Source organism: Callospermophilus lateralis, chromosome 6, assembly GCF_048772815.1.
Source record: "Callospermophilus lateralis isolate mCalLat2 chromosome 6, mCalLat2.hap1, whole genome shotgun sequence".
In the NCBI taxonomy this organism is placed as follows: domain Eukaryota; kingdom Metazoa; phylum Chordata; class Mammalia; order Rodentia; family Sciuridae; genus Callospermophilus; species Callospermophilus lateralis.
In genome coordinates, this window is record NC_135310.1 from 90,842,201 (window position 1) to 90,861,351 (window position 19,151).

The following is a 19,151-nucleotide window of genomic DNA, read 5'->3' on the forward strand; positions in this document are numbered from 1 at the left end:
ATCTTCAATCCCTTTTTGTTTGGTATTTTGATGACTATGTAGCTTAGGAATTTGATTCCATTAGCACTCAAGGACAAGACACATGCTGTTCACCCCAGGCCACAGTCAAGGAGCCAGGTTTGCTATCTGGAGTGGCTTTTCAGTGGGCACAAATTAAAACAAGCATACCTTGCTTGGAATGCACTGGCACAAGTCTCTGAGTTCCTGATTTGCAGGCAGAAATGTAGACAGTTTACTGGCATGAGCAGTTACAGATGATGACGCAGTACTTCCAAAATCATCCTGCTCTGGGCACTAAAACCAAAAAAGAGGATTTAGAGGATGGGTTCAACTCCAGACAGTGGGTCCCCCCACATTAGGGCTGGCTGGTTGTCTGTAAGAATTTCCTTCTTTTAATTTGTGGTGCTGGGGATCCAGAACTTCCTTGTTATTAACCTAATATTGGCGCCTGTGTGTGAAATCACACATTTGCTCTGTCACTGAGCCCCCCAATGTATTTAATTGCACTGACAACACATAAGGAATGTATAAAACTGATGGTGTGAGTGAGGAGTTCTAAAGCTGTGTTTTTTGACTTAATGATATAGTAATATTGTACACTTATAATAATTGCATTCATAGGATGAAATGATTTCTGCAAACAACATGTGAGTGTGTATTTGGGGAACAAAAAGTTAAATCATGTAATTTGAATTTGTAAAATATAATTTGATAAGACATTGTAAAGGCCTGTAAAGTAAAAAAAAAGTAATTTTTATACTCTAGGGTGATACTTAATCAAAATATGCCTTATTCTAGTTCAATATCCTTTTAAAGATATTAAAAAGGTCTTCACCATAACATAGAAGTGGTGAATTTTATTCTTATCCAGTGAGTTTAGAACATGCTGGACAAGATGAAGTTTGGTTATAATGAAATAAACTTTTTTTTCTCTTGAAAATTTAATCTAGATGGAGATTCTGAAGAGCTTTTAAATGTATCTTTTCTTTTTAGTATCACGTACCAAGCTTCTCACCATGATTAACTCTGAATTTGCAGTTTCATGAAGGGAATGCATTAGGGAAAAGAGTGCATGCATTACTTTCTATACTACAAATTACATATACCTGGAAATGTAGTTTCAGTTGTAAAATAAAATACTATCCGTGATTATCTACTGTGGTGTAAGGTCATAGTTGATATCTACTTCTTTTTTTTTTTTTTTGTATTTTTGTGTATTTCCTAAGTTTTCTAAGATAAACATGCATAACTATGTAAAAAAAATTATTCTGAAAAATGGGTAATGCTTATACTAAAAAAACAGTATACTAAAAAACTTATACTAAAAAACAGTAGCAAAACTAGTACCCAGAACTACTACTACAGCTGGGTGCTAGTTCTTTCATACCTACTCCACCACTAGTTCTTTCATACCTATTCTCTCTAGATTGAGTGATGATTAGTTATCTTAAGAAGGTTCCAAATCCAAAAGTCTAAACACCACATTCAAATGAAACAAGATTATCATCAAGGCAGTTCGTTCATCCGATGATTAGTTATTATTTTCTAGTCAGTTTTTGCTCCATAGGTTCCTGGTGAAATAATCAAGATCCCTTAGGATTATAATTTTAACCTAAACACTTAAGCAATTAAATTGGTGATTTAAAACTTCTTTAAAATCCTGTCTTTGGCTTCACTGTAAAACTGTCCACCTCTCCAAAAGTGCCTAAGGCAAATAGACATCTATAAGTAGGGACCACATCTCTCACAAAACCCTCTGGTTTTGATTTGACACATGTAGTTAATTAGCCCTTATAATTTTAATCACATTTCTCATTAATTTTCAACAAATGTTGTTGATCTCCTTCCTCTCTTATATTTATTCATTTTTGTGTCTGCAATCATGAAACTTGACTATTTCAGAAACTGATGTAATTTAATAAAAGTGAAGTGGCATGTTTAAAGGTGATCTTGAGTAATTCTCACCTTTGAAATGCTCTGTAAAATATTAATACCAAAAAATCTGTGATTTGAAATTCCAGGACAAAATTAGATTTTTTAGACACATTTAGTAACGTTTTTTGACTTCAAAACATTTTGAAAAAACAAAAAAGAAGGAGGAAAGGAAGAAAGAAAAGGATATAATTGTTATAAAAAGTTGGTACATTTAAATGGTTTGTACATAACATCTCTAAAACTATATACTTCTATTTTCAAAATGTAGCATGTTTCTGTTTACTAATAGTTGATGGTGATACCCTGTCCCCCAAATAACCAGCATAAAAAAATACAGCCCTTGGTTATTCTTTCCCATAGTTGGGGTGAATTCCTAACTTATTTTCTACTCTAAAACTAATTTCCCAAATTTTATTATTTTAAACAATTTTCATTTGCAATGTGTGAGGTCATGTCACTGCTTTTAATTACTAAAACACTCCATCAAATCCATCACTTATACCTCTTAAATATTTTTTTCCCACTGGAATTCAAGTTGAAAATGTATTGTTATGTAATGACACGCCACAGTGATTATTGGCCAAAAATACAATGTTTAGATACATAAAACCATTGTGTTGCTTCTCAAAGAATATTATTTTATGAACTTGTACATCAAAAAAAGCATAATTAATTAAAAGAAACTTCTGGAAAATTACTGTTTTCAAGGTTTATATGTTTGGCTCCAGGAAGTCTTGGTATTTCAAGTCTCAATATTGGTATTCTAAACACCTTTTTAGATATTTATAGAAATATATTTGGCTGGCTTTCATTTTACTTGAAATGAGAGCCATAAACTGGGTTGGAGGTGTGCTTTATACAACCAATTTACATAAGCAAAATATATATTTTTAAGACTAGCTATGCTTTGAATCACTGGACTACATTCTTATTCTGCTACCCAAAGAACATGAGAGAAGTTACAAATATTTTTTAGTTACAAATTACAATTACATTTTCATATAATTTTCCTTTGGTAAGCATAGAACTTCTAGGAAATCTAAAATCTGAATAGAAAGCATTTTTTATTTTCACTTTGTTGGGGTAATTTTTTCAGAATTACTCCCTTTCAAATGCCTTTCCTGTAGCATTTGGCAAGTCAACAAATCAAGGAAATAATGTTTTGGCTAACTTCTGTGAACAAAGCTCTAGGAATAAAAAAGATGAGTATAAAAAAATAAAACTTTCCTCTCTGAGTCTAAATTAAAAACAAATATAATTATATCTAATAACAAGATGGCACATGTGACCATTACAACAAGAGAATTATCAAATTCCATGCTTTCATTAGAATGAATTATAGGTATAAAAAATTAATAGTTGTACAGTTAGGTTGGAAATATTTAGAATAAGAGGATAAGGAACTGGACTTATATTTTGTTGCCAATAGATAATCACCTAAGATTTTGACAAAAGATGAATAGACAGGGAATGTATTCATGTTTGTTAGCCCTGTTTATTAGCACAGTGTCTGAAAGATCTTTCTTTTTCTTCCTCCCTCCGCTCCCCACCACTTCCCTCCCCTGTCTTTTTTCCCCCTCCTCCTCCCCTTTCTCCTCCTCCTCCTCTTCCTCCTCCTCCTGCTCCTTCTTCTTCTTTTTTCTTTTTTTTCCAGTACTGGGGATTGAACCCAGGGTGCTCTACCACTGAGTCACATCCCCAACCCTTTCTTTACCCTTTCTTTATTTTTTAAATTTTGAGACAGGGTCTTGCTAAATTGCTGAGGCTGGCCTTAAATTTACAATCTTCTTGCCTCAGCCTCCAGAATTGTTGGAATTAAAGGTATGTACCACCATGACCAGCAGATCGGTGTTTTTGAATAATAAACATCTGTGAAGCAAGTAAATGAACATACACAGTAGTGATCCAGAGACTTAGTCTGGTCTTCTACATGCCACCTCGCCTTCCCCCCCAAAAAAAACCAGGAAATGAAAAAGGCTATGAAACAATGATAAAGTAAGTGTCCAGGCACAAGGTTAAAGTTGACTTTGTCAATAATTGGAAAAAGGAAGATGAAAATGAAAAGGGTATCACAAAGGGAAAGCAGCCAGGATCAAATCTCCTTTAGAATTAAATGATTGGATTGATTTATCTACTTTATTCTTGTTTTCCCAAGTCCTGAAATATAATTAGTTATGTTTACATAGTAAGATTTGGATACTATGTCAAAATATATTTTCAAATTTGAAACGACAGAATCATTTTATATTTTAAAAATATAAAAAATGAAATTCTTCATTATACTAGTAACAGAAATACAATGTATGAAATATTTTTTAAAGGAATAATTTTGTACTTTGGTATATGGACTTCTTAATTTTAGCTAAAGTAAAACTGAGACTAGAATAAATGGTAAAATAAATGGTAAAATATGTTTTATGTATGTTTCATAAATTCTGACTAGAACCTATGGATTTTGTACTATATTGTTATAAAAGCAGGTCAGAGTTGAGATGCATTTTTAGGATATCACAATTTAAATCCTTCTTGGCAGTTATGCCTAGTATTAAAAATGAGTTCAAGAATGTTAAATACAGCCAGGATGGGTGGAGCTAGTGAGAACAAAGTCTGATCACAGATTTAAATCTTTGTAAGGGGAAAATGATGGCACTACTATTAGAACACGGTTTTGGGAAAAGGCATAACTCCTATTCAAGTGATGTTATCTAAAGTGAGGGCATATTATCCCCAAAATTCAGTGTGGAATTCTGGGGTTAAAACTTTGATAACTGTGGAAAAGCACTAAGAAGGCTTCCACACCTAGAATACATTAGTCCCATGGCTTCAAAAGAAGATACCAGGCACTGCCCTATGTTTGGACCATATAGATTATACAACTAAAAGATAATTGGCCTTCTTCATTCTTCACATACTGAGAAAATTAACTTACCGTAGTAGCTGATATTTCACAACATGTTTCTTGAGTTATGAAGTTTGCATTACAGTAGATTTTAAGTTGGTGAAGTTCAATCTATTAAAACAATTAGTAGTAAGACATCATTAATATTTTTGAGAATTTCATCTAGGCAGTCAATAACTACATTAATTTAACTTAAAAGAAAAAGGAATAAATTGCTGGTAGATATTTTTATTTAATTTAGGATTCGTTATTTCATGGATCACTTGGAAAATAGAGTCAGACATACAGGCAGATCTATAGATAAAGGAAATCGGGTAATGAAATTAATTGCAAACCTTGGCTAACTTTTTCCAACAATAAAAAAAGTGTTTAATTAAAGAGAAGGGTTGGTAGGCACTACAATGAAGTATGTGCACAATATGAGGACATTTCAATGTAATAATTAGAGGAAAAAATGAGGTCTGAGGTGTGAGCAGGTGATGGAAAGGCTTTATCTATAGTTCCAGACCTCTTATTTGAGATACTAAAATAGTTGTACTGTTCTTAATAAGGAAAGAAAATGTGTTTTATCTATGTTTCATAAATTCTGCCTAGAACCTATGGATTTTATACTATATTGGTATAATTCTAAGGAAGACTCACTATCTTTTAAGAAAAATAATTGATTCTTTTGCTCCACAGATTCACTTTTAGTTTTTCTAGGTATTTGAACATGATATTGAAAGCATTACAAGTAAAGTATAATCTTGACTTTAAGTGAAAGATCAACTGACTGTCTAAGAAAAATAATACTGATGGGAAAAAAAACAGTATACTAAATGCTTAAATAGGATGAACTCCTTAAGCACTGACATATTATATTAAATAATGCTTTATATGAGTAGGTATTTATGGGAACTTTCAAATTAGACTGTGGTTGGATATTTATGAATTTAATCAATAATTCTATGATGATTTGATTATAATATAGATTAGTAATCTTAACCCTTCCTTCTTCCTTTCTCCTCTCTCTCTATCTTGCTCTCTTTGTATTTCCCAATGTAATAGAGCTAGATTATGCATTGCTTTGAGGTTAATCAATAATTACTTTGTATAGAAAGACTAAATTGTAAAGTTATGATCCTATCATAATAGAAGGCAGACATCTTTCATTAATTGTGAAACTTTAAAAAATAAAATAAAAAATAAAAATGGAAAAAAATCTGTAACTTTTACTCTACACTGAGATAAACAAAATAAAAATCAGTTTAGCTTCAAGGAAGCATTAGGAACTCCAAACACTGTGTGGAATAATGAATAGCCTAAGATTTGCAGATAATGCAAAATTCTGAGTCTAAATAAAATTTAATGATTTTTTGTGGGGAAGAGGCCTGGGGATTGAACTCAGGGGCACTCAACCACTGAGCTACATCCCCAGCCCTATTTTGTATTTTATTTAGAGATAGGGTCTCACTGAGTTACTAAGCACCTCGCCATTGCCCAGGCTGGCTCTGAACTTGTGATCCTCCTGCCTCAGCCTCCAGAGCTGCTGGGATTACAGGTGTGCACCACCATGCCCAGCTGGCTAATGATTTATTTTCAATAACTTTTTTCAAGGTTACCAAGGCTAACTTTTATTTGTAAAAATATAATAAACCCACTGTTTTCCATAGTCTAATGAAATACTGACAGTCACATATAAGTTATGTAGAATGAGGAATGGGGATTCCATTTAATTAATATTGTTCTTAGTGAAAACTCATCATCAACATTGTTATCAAAATGGACAAGAAATATTGAATTCTGTGCCATCCACTGTGCTAGGCCTGAATATGAATTATTTTACTTAACTAAAGATTGATTATCAATTTTCGAAGGACTGGAACTTAATCAAGTAACTATGACATTGAAACTACAATCAACTCTGTCTTTTTTATTCATTTAATATCTTATAATTCCTCACTGATACAGTGCTTTAGAAAGAGAATGTGTAGGACTAAATTATAGATTGACTCTTGTCAAAGTGAAGATTTATTTTAAAAAATCTTTTTTATATTAGCCTCATCACCTCTTTCCCATAAAAGCACAAGCATCTGAATAAATAAAACATTGTCATACTCCAACAGGTCTTATGAATCAGAGAACTTGTATAGAGATGAGGGAAAAATAGTCCATTTGGAGCTTTAAGATCAGAAATCTTAATACACACACACACACACACACACACACACACACATCTTGCTTGGTTGTTTAGTTCAATGACAATCTCATGATATGCCTTCAATTTCATCCTCAACTAATGAGACCACATTACAGTATGAAATCCCCACACAGTAGTAGTGAAAGCACTCTTTAGTAGTACCATAATTTTGACATTACTTTTATAAGGACATGCCTGATATATTCTTCAGCGTTATGTTCTGGGGTCAATTCTGTCATCAGGCGAGAAGTTAATGAGACACAGGACACTTAATCTTCAGAAGTTTAGCTCAAAGACCAGTTACCACTAGCCATAACTCACTCCTCTCTTCTGCTGCCCCTCTTCCCATAAATTTATCTCTGTTCTTTGGTTCTTTCAGATCCTCTGGAAACAGAGCCTACTCTGCTCTTCCTAATCTGGAGAGAAATCTATTTTCTTCCCTTGTGATGAAACTTATAGTCTCCTGATTACCTGCGGGTCCCCATTCCCCGTTTTGCCTTGGACAGTCTTTTCTGAAAGATCTGTCTAGTACTATTTTTATTTTGATTAATAATATTAGCAGTTGTAGTCACCATTTACTGACATATTTTAATCATTCTGTTGAACTTTGATATTTCTTTTTTTTTAACTTTGATATTTCAAGATCCCAAAGATTAGTGTTTTCCTTTTTCATCTTCTTATGGCAGGACTGAATGCCATGTCTGGTCCTGACTAGATAAATGAATTTATAGAGAACTGACCACACATTAGGCACTACTGCATAGACACAATACAACTAGCAACTCCACCATCTCCGTTTTATAATTGAAGATACTGAGGCTCAGGAGAATGTGTTAAAATCTCATCTGTCTGAGCCTCAAACCGCTCATTCTCCCTGTTGCCATCATGGCCTGTCCTCAGAATGGGTGGCCTCTGCTCTGACCTGTTTTGATGTTCATCTCTGTTCCCTGGTTATGACATTCTAACTGATTTGCTCACTGTCTCTGAGAAAAAAGACTTCAAAAATAATAGTTTATTGAGTATTTATAATTATACACACATACGCACACATATATGCATATATGTATGCATGTATATGGTGCATGCATATAGTATATATAATAGTGCATATATTCATACACACACACACACACACACTCACACACTTCCAGAGGGTCCTTTAGAAATAAGCTTGCCAAATATGTATTTGCATAAAGCTGTATTTTTGAAATGAAATCAAACTGTCAAGTACTTTGTGTTAACAGGAATGGCATTCCTACTGGTAATCAGCAGTTGGAATTTTAGGGACTTTCCTACTATCAAATTTAGTAGCCATCAAATTTAGATATATCTCACTTTTTTAAAGATCATAGGTCTCTCTGTCTAGGGAAATCAATAATAAATCTATATCATCTTAGCTTCAGACGTAATTTTAAAGGAACTCTTCATCTGAAAGAGTTTTTCTAGCCAATTTTTCTCATCCAAATGACCTACTGATGCATTCAGCGATTGTTATTTCAGTCTAAAAGAACCCTGAAAAACCATTATAAGCTTATAAAAAGTAGTCTGTAATACAAAGCAGTTGCTATTGCGAGGGTAAATAAATAGCCTATTGTTCTTGAGTGAAAAGACGAGATAATCTGGAACCAGTTATTTAAAGTTCATCTTTTCCCAATCCTTTCTATTCAAAACATATGGACTTAGACCAAACTCACATTTTGTGTACTATTTTCAATTTTTAATAAAGTTTACTTTTAATAATCTTATTTTTTTAAGTGAGAGAGAGAATTTTTAAAATATTTATTTTTTAGTTTTCAGTGGACACAACATCTTTGTTTGTATGTGGTGCTGAGGATAGAACCCAGGCCGCACGAATGTCAGGTGAGCGCGCTACCGCTTGAGCCACATCCCCAGCCCAATAATCTTATTTTTAAGGCATGCCCAAATTCTTTTAAATTCACTGACTAGAGAAAATGGGTGAAAATAGCAGATAATATGTATGAAAATAAAGCTGGAAAGAAAGAATTTCATATATCAGTGAAATTAAACAGTGATGAGAAGCAGGTCCGTTACATAGTAATTAGAGGGAGACATTTTTCCATAAAATAATTTTTACTTGAAAATGGTGCTAGTTCTCCTTCACAACCACCACAACTTACGTCCACAGGCTTGCCATCAGCAGCTCGTGCCACCAGAACTGTCCTCCCATGAAAATCCACAGTGTCCTTCGCATCAGTCTGCCGGCTTGCAATTAAACTGCAATCCACATAGAGTGAAAGGACCTGGGATTGTATGCTGAAGCCAAGTTTATGCCACTGACGGTCAAACAAAGGACGGAGTTCCCTATTTTTAAAAATGTAATTCAACATGTCTCCCCCGGCAGCTCGGAACATAAATTCTACCACTTTCTTTCCACCGTCAATTACGACAGAAATCTGGAAAAAAAAAAAAAAAAAAAAAAAAAGCAAATTATTTTTGAATATTCTAAAAATCAATGTTCAAACTTATTAAAGCACCCAAGTATAATCTCAAGATGCTTAATATATGATGCATTTAGTAAAATACTTTAGATGACATCTGTGCCTACCAGATTTTTAATAAGAAACAAAAGTAAACACTTGCTTCAAAATTGAGTTTGACATGGGCTATCCAGTGAATGTAATATACTCTTTCTTGAGAGAACATCTAAGAGTGGGTATATGTCTATAATTTCATAACTATATGTATGTTTTATACTTATAAGTAAAAGTATAAATTTACCTAAAATATAAGGTTTACATTTTAGAGCATACTGTATAAATTATATACTTTATCTAAATATAAGCTTATATATAATTTATTGTTTTGTGTGAATAATTCAAGAATTCAAGGTTACCAATTTAGTGAGAATATGATTATCTTTTGCATGGAAGTTGAGATCTACTTCTTTAATTTTTGATAATTTGCATGACAAAAAAATATGTGTGAAGAACATACTGTCCTCCCTCCCTATATCTTCTTATTCCACTGATTTCCCAACCAATGTTGCCATTGATATTTTAATTAGTGCATTATATGACTCATTGTGATTTATTTTTACATAGATATAGCATAATTTGGTATTTTTATTCCCGATGCCCATCCTTCCCCCGCCCCCGATCTCTTTTCTCAAATTTATTGATCTTCTTTCCATTTTCATGAGATGCCCCTCACCCCTTTTTTCATCTCTTCAGTTTCTGCACATAAGAGAAAATAGTTGAGCCTCAATTTTCTGAGTTTGGCTTAATTACTTAGCATGATAGTCTCTAATTCCATCCATTTATCTACAAATGACATAATTTCATCCTTCTTTAAGGTTTCATTGTGTATATATAGCACAATTTCTTTATCCATTCATCTACTGAAGGACACCTAGGCTGGTTCCATAACTTGGCTATTGTGAATTATGTGGCTATTAACATTGGTATGAATGCATCATTATAGTATGCTGATTTTAGATCTTTCAGATAAATACCAAAGAGCAGAAGAACAGCTGGAGTATATGGTGGTCCCATTCCTAGTCTTTTAAGGAATCAAAAAATCACTTTAAAAGTAATACATAATATCAGAGTTGATAGAAGATGAAGAAATTATTAGGGAAGTGGTGTTAATCAATGAAAGTTGCAAAGAAGAGCAGTTTCAGCTTCTTCAGACAAAATATGGATATCAGAATTAAAAAGAATCCTGTCTCACCCACAAGACTATCACATTATAGATCTGAGCAAGCCTATCCTAATTAGAAAACTTGTAATTGCCTCTTGATAACTCCTGTAAAAGAATATTTGGATACTATATCAGTTCCCAAATTTGGGCATGCAGTTCAAAGACACACCTGGTCTGGCACACAGCAGAATTAACAGACACAACTCTCATGGCATCTTACCTGTGGCATATTTTTCTGGTTTAAAACCTGCCACAGAAACCACCGCTCCTTTTTGGTGTTTCTTCGTACACGAAACACAGCTGCTACAGAGAACTCCTCAGGAAGGCCTTTAGGAAATATCTTACTGTGGGAGAAAAAGAAAGAACTATTGTGGGGAGACTGAAGATGGCAAGGACAGAGAAAAAAAGTATGAAGTTCCTTGCACCATAGTTTCTCAGTCATAGTTTTCTTAATGAGTTTATAATTTATTATTCAATTTGCCCTAATCTATTGAATGGAAATATGGAAGCAGCCATGACTATATTTCCTATGATATTTTTATCTAATTCTCTCCCTTTTTGTAATCAACTGGTATGACGTAGCTAAAGCTTGAGGCATATAAACAAAAGTGGACAGGCTATAGAACTATGTTGCTATATTTTCTTAGACATTGAGATGTCCCAACATAGGAAAATCTCAGAATTCACTGCAGTCTAACAAATAGTAGCCCTTTACCAGCACATAAATAATATTTCTTGATTTTGTTGGTAGAGATGTATACAGAGAATTTCAAAGAATACTATATAAGTAAATGCATATTTTTCAAGTGAATTTTATCTCATTAAACTCTTGCAAATGAGTTCCTAATACAGATTTTCTGGTGTTAATTTAAGATGCTATTAAATACAATGAAGAAATTTTAGTTTTATTTTTTATTTAAGAAAATTTTCTAGGTAGCAAAAATCTAAAGACAGTTCACATATTCTACCTCAATCTTGCTTCAAAATACTGGTTTCATTAAAATCATGATGAAACTTAGACAAAAATTTCACAACAAACATATCTTGAATTTAGCATTGATTAGCACATGAGAAACATATTTCTCTATGCTGATTTTAAAACTTATTCCCAGTATATTTGAAAACTCTGCAAAACAGGAATTCTGCTTTTCTTAAAAAGAATAGTAAGTAATCATCCTCTTAAAGACATACATATAAGTTTTATATATAAATAAAATGTCATACATTGTGATGGTAACTACTAACTTCGCTCTACTGAAATTGACAGTTATTGAAACTGACAAACTGTCACAGAGAATACTGAAATTTTCTTTTTACTCTCTGCATTCTCTAAAGCAGTCACAAAGTCACATGTGGTAGGGAAATCAGGAAATAATGTGAAAAAGCTGTCATTGTCCAAAATTCTTATTCAGTTGGTTAAACACACACACATGTATGTATTTACATGTGTGCGCACACACACATACACACACACTTATATATATGCATGTTTATGAATGTGTGTGTGGAGAGAGAAAAAGATCAAGTGGTTAACTTAGGATGGTTTGATTTACAATATTTTGTCTTTATGATAGCGTAAAAGTAAGATACATTCAGTAGAAATCATATTACTTCAAATGTCAAATTCGGATCTTTTCTGGGCTAGAGATGTGTCATACACCATGCTATATACTATACTATCTTTTGATACCAAGTATCGGCAAGGGGCCATTCCAGTCAGCCATGTGATCAGGAAGGTAAACAAATGATACTCTGTGGTATATTGCGTTGCTAAACTGTGATGTGTGGTAGATTAAGTGTATTAAAGACATTATGGCCTGCAACATTTTCAACTTAACCAAAAGCATCCCTGTGTGTATAAGTACAATTACATACACTCTAGTTTTATCTTTTCTTAAAAATTTATGCAACTACATTATGATAGCCCTTCTTAAGTAAGTAAAAAATTAGCAAATAATTTATTTTCATCAAATCCATCAAAATCAAAGTGTCAAAAATGGAATTTGCTATGAAATGTCAATAGTAATAAAATAAATTTCACTAGTGACAATTACTGCATTGATTTAAGTAGCATTGCTTATTTAAACAAAACAATATACCTAGCCTTTGGTGCCTATAATTTCTGTTTGACACTGAAGACAAACCTGAAAGATGGGTACATGTGGTGATAAGAGGCAACACCAAACATATTTTCAACTTGAAATTTTGAACTGCTTAGTTATAGCAAAATTACTTTTAAAGGAAAGCTCAAGCCCCACAGGTGTTCCTATTACATGCAATAACAGCCTGTGGCTCCACTTCACTTCCAGTTTCTTGCCTCTGTTCTGCCACTTTCCACATTGAAGCTCTTGGGATCTGAATGCCATCTCCAGTGTTCTTGAATTTGACAATGTGTGATTCTGGCCATTATTATTTTCATCTACTGTATTGAACACATCTTTTAGTATAGATTGTACATTAACAAGAATTTCTTCTATTATTTTCTTCATGACATTTTCTCTTATCCCCTTTTTTAAGGAACTCCATTTCTAGATACCTGCTTAACTACTATACAATCTATCTAGTGTTTTTACCCTTTTTCTTATATTTTTACATCTTCTAATTTTACTCTACTTGGAGGGATATTTCTGATTGTCTAATCTTTGTACTCAACATCAATTTGACTGATATAGAAATATATTCAATATTCTATTTGGCTATTTTCTTCAAAATATCCTGTGGTATCTGTTTAACTTTATCAATTACATATAAGTCTTTTTCTCTGCTCCTTTGCATATCTCTATTTCATCTGTGTTGGTTTTTCCTTTATGACAATTTGGCTTCTGTCTTCCATTTGGAAGCTGTACTCTATAATTTCTGGTTAAATTATAGAGGCTACTCATATTTAAGAATAAAGCACTGATTGTGAATGTGTATGCTGGCATGGTATGTTGACAAGCAAGCTTCATTGTATAGATGATAATTGATAGATCCCATAAAGGGCTCATCAAATGTTAATACAGGGTGATTATTTCAATACTTGGTTCATCCAAAGAATTCTTCTATTTACTTTTGGTAAGTGGAATCTACCTGACCACAGGCATTCTAGAAGCAGTAATATATGAAGGAGCCCTATAGGTCACCACAAACAAACTCTTCCCTCCTGTTTTTGATGTCAACCTTATTCCTTCTCTTGCTATCCTGTTTAACCTCAGTCTGGCTTAATTTCTCTAGCTAATAAACTTCTTGCCTCTTGTCTGGCTACATGAGAAAGGAAGAGATAATATGGAGCCTCATGCTCTTATGCTCAACACACACACACACACACACACACACACACACACACACACACACACACCTTACTGGCTTCTGTAGAGCCTTTTTCCTGCTTATCAAGATTCTCAGGAGTCCAGTGAGGAAGACTCATTTCTCACCAGCATTCCCAGTACTGCAACACTTCAGTTCTAGCCTTTTTCTGTTGCATGAGCCATATTCCCAGTCTTCCACTGCTTTCTGTTTTCTACAACATATTGTGATATTTTTCTGTTGTTTCATATTCCATTCTCTACTCATTTTTGTGTTTTAATCTTTAATTTGTCCCTTTCCAAGGGTTCCTTTATCTTGGTTTACTACAGATAAAACTTCATCTGACCTTGTGACACCACTGTTAGCTTCCTATCTACCCACAAAGCTTTTCAAATGAGCACTGAATAGCTACATTTTCACCAGCCATTCAGTCCTTAATGTTCCCCTCCTGCATTCTGAAAGCATATCCAATCAGATAATCTCTTAGTTTTAATCCTCAACCCCCTCACTCTTTCTGCAGGTGTTAACACTACAGACATCTTCTTCACTCATATAAAATAACATCCACAACAATAGCTCTAGGGCCCAGCAAGGAAACTTGAATTGTAAACTCCCTGATTTCTTTGCTTAACCTACTCACCTTTTGTCCCCATCATTTAGAATAAGGTAGGTACCCAATTACTTAAATAACCACTAAATAAATTGAATTCAGCATTGTGTGTGTGTGCGTATGTGTGTGTGTGTGTGTGTGTGTCTGTGTGTCTATGTGTTTGGGTAGGAGATTGAACCCAGAGGTATTTAACCACTGAGCTACATCCCCAGACCTTTTTATTTTTTATTCTGAGACAGAGTCTTACTGAGTTTCTTAGGGCCTCACTAAGTTGCTGAGGCTAGTTTGAACTTGTGATCTTCCTGCTTCAGCCTCCTGGGCTGCTAGGATTGTAGGTGTGGGCCACTGTGCCCCATAAGTTCAGCATTTTTAAAGATATAAACACATGGTTTTATTTCACTCCCCTTTTAGCACTTCTATGAGAAAAACATAGAACAAGTGAGTTAATAATAGCAACTGACACTGGTACTCATGTAGCGGACACATGTGGGGACTGTGGGAAACTGAGAGCCCAGCCCATCTACAGGGGCAGCTGCTCTGTAGTACCAGCCAACTGTTACCATATGGGAATGTGGAGTCAGTGTTGCCAGATCATCCCATTTTTTCATAAGAAGCCAAAAATCTAGATTTTTATCTGTCAAGTTTTGAGCTTTAAATTTGGTTGATTAATGCAAGTTTATGAAAAACATTGTCCAAACCAACATGGAGAAGCCAAATAAAACCAGTGACTGCTATTTGGCACCCTTGGATTTATATAAGCACTTGCTGAATACCCATTGTATATAGAGCACTGTGAAACTTACAAAGATGGGAAAAGGATGTTTCCTGCCCTGCCCTAATTGCTGTTTAAAATTAGTTGAGAGTAGCAAAATATTCGCAGGTAATATATAGTAATTATATAAAGTAGAAACTATATAAAATAGTAACTATAAAAAGTTGAAAAGAGCAGGGAAATACTGAAGATGACTAAAATCAGAACTCCAATTGTGAATGGGAAGCCTAATGTTAGGAATGAGATTTAAAAAAAAAAAAATCTTAACAATAAAGCAGGACGGTAGCTACTAGAGTAACTTGCATGGATCTGAGTGAAAGACAGCAGCCACTTAAAGGGGTATGGAATAGAGATGCTTAAAAATGCTTACCTCAAAGTCATGGGTCCCAGATGAACGCATACTACCCACACCTAGGCTTCTATAACTCTTTGCTAGTCACCCAGGGTCTCCTACAGCCACTGCTATTTACTATTTTAACCAAAGTACAAGTGTTTACAAAGGTTATTTATTTCTTCAACCACTTCTGTCCACAAGACTTCTTGCTTCACTGCTGTTGCCTTTTCAGGGATGATACTGAAGTCTCTATTTCCATTCCTAGTACATGCACCAAACCAACATTATTTCAATACATTGTGAGTTCTATGAACTGGACAGTGTCTCCCAGAAGCATTCATGGTCTAAAATGAGAGTCATGGTACAAGAGCACATCTCTTGCAGGATGTGCTATACGAACCTCTAATATATAAGCTCAAAGAGAACTCTTGCCACTTTCCTTCTAAGTTTGTTCCTTTACCCTGTTCCCAATATCTGTTAGTAGCACCTTTTTCTCCACTCTGACTGGAAGTCATAAAGTCATTATTGATGATTTCATTCACTCTGGGTACCATAATTGGTTATCAAGTTTCATAAATTTTACTTTTATGGTCTTGTTCCATATAATGTGCCGCTTTGTTCCTCTCATGGCGGCCACCTTAATTCTGGCTACCTTCAACCCTCACCTGAATGGCCACATTCACATTCCCTCTGATTCCCTTACTTCTACTTTCTTCTATGTTTTTCAATACATTCCAATCTACTGCCAAGAGTCCTCCTAATGCCCGACCACTTGACCTTGATCTGTTACTTGTAGTTCAAACTTTAGACTCCCTAACCATTTATTTCCATCTCTTTCTAAAAAATATTAAGAGTATGGTAGAAACACTTTTAAGTTTTATTTTTTTCCATGCTCTGTGTATTTCTTTACTCTTTTTCCTTGCTTACACTATTTGATCTAGGCTACTCTTCAATCCCATCTCACTCCATCCATGAGTTTCAAGATCTCAACCTAAGACAATATGCTCTATTAAGTCATTCCCAATACTCCCAACAGAGATGATCTGCTGATTCATCTTTTTCATTTAAGTGAGCTAAGGCTACAGGAGAGTGGCAGTAGTATGTACATGCTAAGACACAACATGATACTGCCCCTCTTGAAAGACTGTTTCCAAAAATAACCACAACTACATGTATCCCATATGATTTTTTCATAGAGATTTTGGTACTTATTTTTTTTTTAATTATTTTTTAGTTGTAGTTGGACATAATACCTTTATTTATTTATTTTTTTCTGTGGTGCTGAGGATAGAACCCAGGGCCTCGCACATGCTAGGCTAGCACTCTACCACTGAGCTCTTTGGTACTTCTCTTATCAAGAATCCATTTTGCCCTCTACCTGATAGCACCAAAACTTGCTTTGACCAATGGAGTGTATCAAGATGGTGGTGCAGAGCTTCTAAGACCAGAAATTAATAATGCTGCTGGCAATTAAAAGTACACTTAGATTTCATCTTACTCCAGTGGCAATTATCAAAAATACAAGTAACAATAAATGTTGGCAAGGATGTGGGGAAAAACTTACACTCATACTTTGCTAGTGGGACAGAAAATTGGTACAACCACTCTGGAAAATAGTATGGAGATTACTCAGAAAACTTGGAATGGAACCACCATTTGACCCAGTTATCCCACTCCCTGGTATATACCCAAAGGACTTAATATCAGCATACTATAATGACATGACTACATCAATGTTTGTAGCCACTCAATTCACAATAGCTAAGCTATGGAAACAACAAACTAGGTACTCTACAACAGATGAATGGATAAATAAAATGTGAGATTATATATATAATCTCACTATATATATATATATATATATATATATATATATATATATATATATAACTCAGCCATAAAGAAGAATAAAATTATGGCATTTTCTAGTAAATGGTTGGAACTAGAGACTATCATGCTAAGTGAAATAATCCAATCCCAAAAACCCAAAGGCCAAATATTCTCTCTGACAGGCGGATGTTAACACATGATAAGTGATGGGGAGTGGGGGAATAGAAATACTTTGGATTAGACAAAGGGGAATGAAGGGAAGGGAGGGGGAATGGGAATAGTAAAGACAGTAGAATGAATTGGACATTACTTTCCTATGGTCATATATTAATGCATTACCAGTGTAACACCATGTCATGTATAAACAAGATTGGGAAGTTAGACTTCATGTATGTATAATATGTCAAAATACATTCTACTGTCATGTATAATTAAAAGGAATAAATGAATATTTTTTTAAAAAATAAAAAATATAAGTGTGCTGGCTTTTGCTTTCTTCCATTTGGAAGCCAGCCGCTACATAAGAAAAGTGAGGCTACCACGGCATAGGGGAGTCTTAGTCACATTGAGAAAGCCCTAGGGGAGTCTTAGTCACATTGAGAAAGCCCTGGGGCACCAATCATGGGAGTAACACCTTCTTTTTTTAAAAAAAAACAAACACACATACAATTCCCATATCATTAAATTCAGGTTTTAAAAAGTTATTGCCAGTGGTTTTAGTATAAATTGGGAGAGTATTAACATTATTTAATTCTAGAACACTTTTATCCCCTACAGTAGAAACTCCTACCCATAATCAGTCATTCTTCATTTCCCCTCCTCTAACCTCTCTCTTTTTCATTTCATCCTTCTTCTTGCTTTAGATTTAGTCAGTTCTTTGTACTCAATTTTTTAAAATGAGACATTAATTATTTGAGATCATTCTTTTTACAAAAATAAGCCTATTGAGATAGAAATCCATGTAACATAAAATCAGCCATTTTATGTAAATATTTCATTGTAATCAATTACATTGACTGTTTTACTATCACCATCTTTTATCTAATTCCAAAACATTTCCATCACTCTAGAGTAAAACTCCATACATGTTCCATAGCCTATCCATATTCCCCCGGTTCTTAGCAACAAGAACTTTTTTAAAACAGATACATCTATCATATATTTTTTCACATAGATGGCATAGTGAAAGCTATGTGACTTTCTGTTTGTCTCTTTTTACATCTCATGCTTTGGAAGTTCATCTCAGTGGTTGCATGTATTGGTTCTATATCCTTTTAATGGCTAGATAGTTCATCACATATATATGCCACAGTTGCTCTTACACTTATCCATTGATGAAAATTTGGACTGTTTCCACTTTTAAGCTATTTGAAAAGTGAGAGTATGAACAAACCTGTGTTTGAGTATCTCTCTGAAGTTCTTTTAGGTATATACTCATGAGTGGAAATGCAAGGTCTTATGTAATTCTTCCTGTAACTTTTTGAGAAAGGGCACAGCAGCTGAATCATCACCTTACATTCCCACCAGCAAGATTTGAGGGTTCCATTTTCTTTTACATCCTCACTAAAAATTGTTTTCTGTGTTTTTTTCAGTGTAGCTATCCTATTGGGGGTAAAGTGATATCTCATTTTGGTTTTGATTTGCATT

The 19,151-nt window shown here is 34.1% G+C and overlaps 1 protein-coding gene across 1 annotated transcript in view; it reads right to left on the reverse strand.

Annotated features, from left to right (window-relative positions):
- The window catches only part of Col19a1 (collagen type XIX alpha 1 chain), a 296,753-nt gene that overhangs the window by 244,017 nt on the left and 33,585 nt on the right, over positions 1 to 19,151 (reverse strand). The window contains exons 4-7 of the mRNA XM_076860052.2: positions 10,894 to 11,017; positions 9,152 to 9,427; positions 4,865 to 4,945; positions 169 to 294 (exon numbers count right to left, since the gene is read on the reverse strand). Of these exons, the coding sequence (XP_076716167.2) occupies positions 169 to 294; positions 4,865 to 4,945; positions 9,152 to 9,427; positions 10,894 to 11,017 (607 nt within the window). The remainder of the gene's footprint in view (positions 1 to 168; positions 295 to 4,864; positions 4,946 to 9,151; positions 9,428 to 10,893; positions 11,018 to 19,151) is intronic.